At 45.9% G+C, this 3,528-nt stretch overlaps 1 protein-coding gene across 1 annotated transcript; it reads right to left on the bottom strand.

The window, feature by feature from the left end:
• Positions 1–475: 475 nt before the first annotated feature.
• On the bottom strand, positions 476–1,414 carry LOC125118118 (olfactory receptor 11L1-like). Its single transcript, XM_047764254.1, has one exon. The coding sequence runs from the start codon at positions 1,412–1,414 to the stop codon at positions 476–478; it is 939 nt and encodes a 312-aa protein (XP_047620210.1).
• Positions 1,415–3,528: the final 2,114 nt, after the last annotated feature.

Genomic DNA, 3,528 nt, shown 5'->3' on the forward strand with positions numbered 1-3,528 from the left:
GGGCACCCTAAGTTTGTATGGGAAGGATATGGTGACTATGTGTGTATGTAGGTGTGTGTGTGTGTACACATGGGCACGGGCACATAATGAAATAAAAAACCTTAGCACTAACATATATGTGTATAACACACACATAGAAAGAGAAAGAGACAGAGGCAGAGACAAAGACAAAGCGATAGAGTTTTGTGACAAGCGAACTTGGGTCTTTTGACTTTTCCCCTATATTTCCCAGAACAAGTAGCCTGCCAGAGTCACCTGTCTGGCAGAGTTAATTTTACTACGCAAGGATTAACTTAGACATCTCAAGGGCATTAGTCTCTAGGACCTGAGGGAGGATCCTTGCTGTGCTGGCTTTTTTCTTCAGTAGTGCTCTGAACCCCCAAGTACTTAAGCTAGTGCTTGGCTTTCTTCACAGAAGTCTGGGCTGCTCTGAAACAAACAAACAAAAAAATCTCCCTGGGGATGCTGAGAGCCATTAGGTTCCCCTAGCATACACCCACGGACTCATAAGCCTCCTCATTGCCTTTTTGACATCCTTGTTTCTCAGGCTGTACACGATGGGATTGACCAGGGGAGTGACCACAGGGTAGAACAGAGAGAAGATCTTGTTCAGGGCAGCAGCCCGGGTTGCTGTGGGGATGGCGTACACCGTTCCCAGCGTTCCATAGTACAGCGCGACCACGATGAGGTGGGAGGAGCAGGTGGAGAAGGCCCATTGCTTTCCGGCAGCTGATGGAATTCCGAGGACAGCAGCAACAATGTGCACATAGGAGGCTACGGTGAGTAGGAAGGGCTCCATGGTGACAAAGGAGGCCAGTAGGAAAGTGGTTTTCTCCACTGTCTCAGTGTCAGAACAGGCTAGCTTCAGCACGGGGGCCAGGTCACAGAAGAAATGGTCAGTCTTATAGGTTGCACAGAATGGCAGCTGGAAAGTCATGGTGACGGTGACCACAGGGGTCAGGAACCCACCCAGCCAAGACCCACCCACAAGGAAGATACATGTGTGGAGGTTCACCAGGGATGGGTACTGGAGGGGGCTGCAGATAGCAATGGAGCGGTCATAAGACATGGCTGCCAACAGAAAGCACTCGACTGCTGCCATGGAAGCAAGGAAGTAAAACTGGGCCACACAACCCACAAAAGAAATCACCTGGGGACCTGACAGAAGGGTCTGTAGCATCTTGGGGGCAATGGAGGTAGTATACCAGATCTCCAGGAAGGAGAAATTGGACAGAAAGAAGTACATGGGGGGTTGGAGGTTGCAGTCAAAGGAAATGACTGTAAGGATAAGAAAGTTCCCCAGCAATGTCACCACATCGATTCCCAGAAATATCCCCAAAAGAAACCACTGTAACCCATGGAGACCCCCAAATCCCAGGAGGAGAAATTCTTTGATTGCGGTCAGGTTAGCCATATCCGAGAGTCACACATTAGACCTGAGGAAAGGAGAGAAATGGAGCCAGTTGGAGAAAGAGTCATGCTGCTATGGGGAGGGGGCAGGGAGCAGCAGCAGATATGCCATGCATTAGAAAACTCAAAGACCCTGTCTTTTGTTCCTCTGGAATACATTTTCTGTTTTGTTCTAGTAGGTGTATTTACCTAATAGCTAGAGCAGAATCAGCAACTATGCCCTGGAGAGTTAACAGAGAGGGCGTCTCCTTTGCTCTTTTCCACTCTGTTCCTTGACATAACCGGTGATGAATCTACCTTTGGGAGTCTCACAGTGGGAGGCAAACACCTCCTAATGGGGACATGGCGTGGAAGCTTTTCTGAACTTCAGAAACGCAGCTTTTAAGACACAGTGGAAATGTGCCTCCAAAATTGTAAAATAACATTGGCATTTGCACCACTGGATCTCCCCTTGAACTCCTAAATCAGGGTGGGTTTCATAGGGAACATAATTGGAGGGAGGAGGAGAATTCAGAACTACTGATCTTAAAGTACCTGTAAGAAAAATAGGAGTTTTTTTTTTTTTTTTCTGCCACGCTCTGGGGATGTGTAGCTGATTGCTTCCATGGCATCAAATTCCTATGGAAATTGGGGGGAAATGTATGTAAAGTTATTCACTTGAAATGTTAGAGAAAAATAATGTTCCATCCTTCATAAATGAAAATGACATTCCTGACTCACAAGCAGTAGGATGTGCATTTAGAGTTATTTTTTTCCGGCAGCAGGGATGGGTTAGCAGTGAGTCATGGATGCCGCTCCCCCGTCCCCACAAGCACACCCTCCCTCCCTGCCAGCTCAAAGACCCGTGTTTGTGAAATGGCTGCTCTTAGCTCCTGGGCTCTGTGATAGGATTAATAATCAGTCCGTGTTGTGGCCTAACTTAGGGGTAAGTGTGAGGCCAGAGTTAGGGGCTGGTTTCAGTTGGTGTTCTAGGCTGAAGTCTCAGTCTGTGGCCAGAGAATAGAGCAAAGCCATCTTGGCTGCTTGGCTTGGGGTAACGACCATGTGTCCCTAAAAGGTTACAGGTAAGTCATATTTTTGTAAATGAAATCCTATTTTAGGTCCACCCAGGGAACTGGCTATTCAAATGACTCATTAAAAATGCTTCTGTGACACGCAAGAATTTCTCCATAATCTACCCTTTGTACCACCATGAGTTGTTAATACACTGGGCTTGTGTAGAGGAAGATCCATCTATGAGGGGGCTATCCAGGACACTGAGGGTGCCTAACGTGGTTCTGAATATGATTAGGGTGTGTAAGAAGAATCTATCAGCAACTACAGGTGTCCCTGGGGGTGACATCTGCTTCCTAATTGGGGGATTAAACTGCAGCGTCCTATTACCTGCCGTTTTACCTTGTCTTCAGAGACTGGCAGCCAACACGCAGAACCAAAATTAACATCATTAGATTTTTATCATTCAGTCTCAAGTCTCATTAATTACTATTGAATAAACTTGATTTTCCCTTTTGGTTTACGTGTCATTGGTACGCCTCCAAATTCAAAGGCGCACCAGCCTCCCTAAATCCTTGCCCATCCTCTCTTTTCTTGCAGTGAAGATAGATTACTGTCATCACAAAAGAGAGGCTTCAGCTCAGAATTTATTCATTCTTTCATTCAGTCATGTATTCACTCCCCACATATTTTTAAACACCTACTAAGTGTCATATACTGGGCTCAGTACGCATTGGGGATAAAATTATGAACAGGAAAGTCATGGTCTCAATGTTCTTTGAATCTGCATCCTTGAAGTAGGGGTGATCTTTAAAATAACTGTAAAACTGCTATCGTGATAAGTGCTGTGAGAGAGAAATACAGGGTCCGAATATAAAAATAATATGGCTGGAGAGGTGACCTCATTTTGGCAAGATGGTGAAAGGAGATCTCTCTGAAGAGAAAGTCATATGTAAGCTGAGATATGATGAATAAGGAGCAGTCAGCTAGGAGAACAGAAGGGAAATATTACAGGCAGGGATGCACTGTGCGCAAAGGCCCTGAGTGAGATAAACACTTGTGTACTGGAAGAAGTAAAACAAGCAAACAGTAGTTCCTGTTGTAGCTCAGCAGGTTAAGAGCCTG

Source organism: Phacochoerus africanus, chromosome X (assembly GCF_016906955.1).
Source record: "Phacochoerus africanus isolate WHEZ1 chromosome X, ROS_Pafr_v1, whole genome shotgun sequence".
Classification (NCBI taxonomy): Eukaryota; Metazoa; Chordata; class Mammalia; order Artiodactyla; family Suidae; genus Phacochoerus; species Phacochoerus africanus.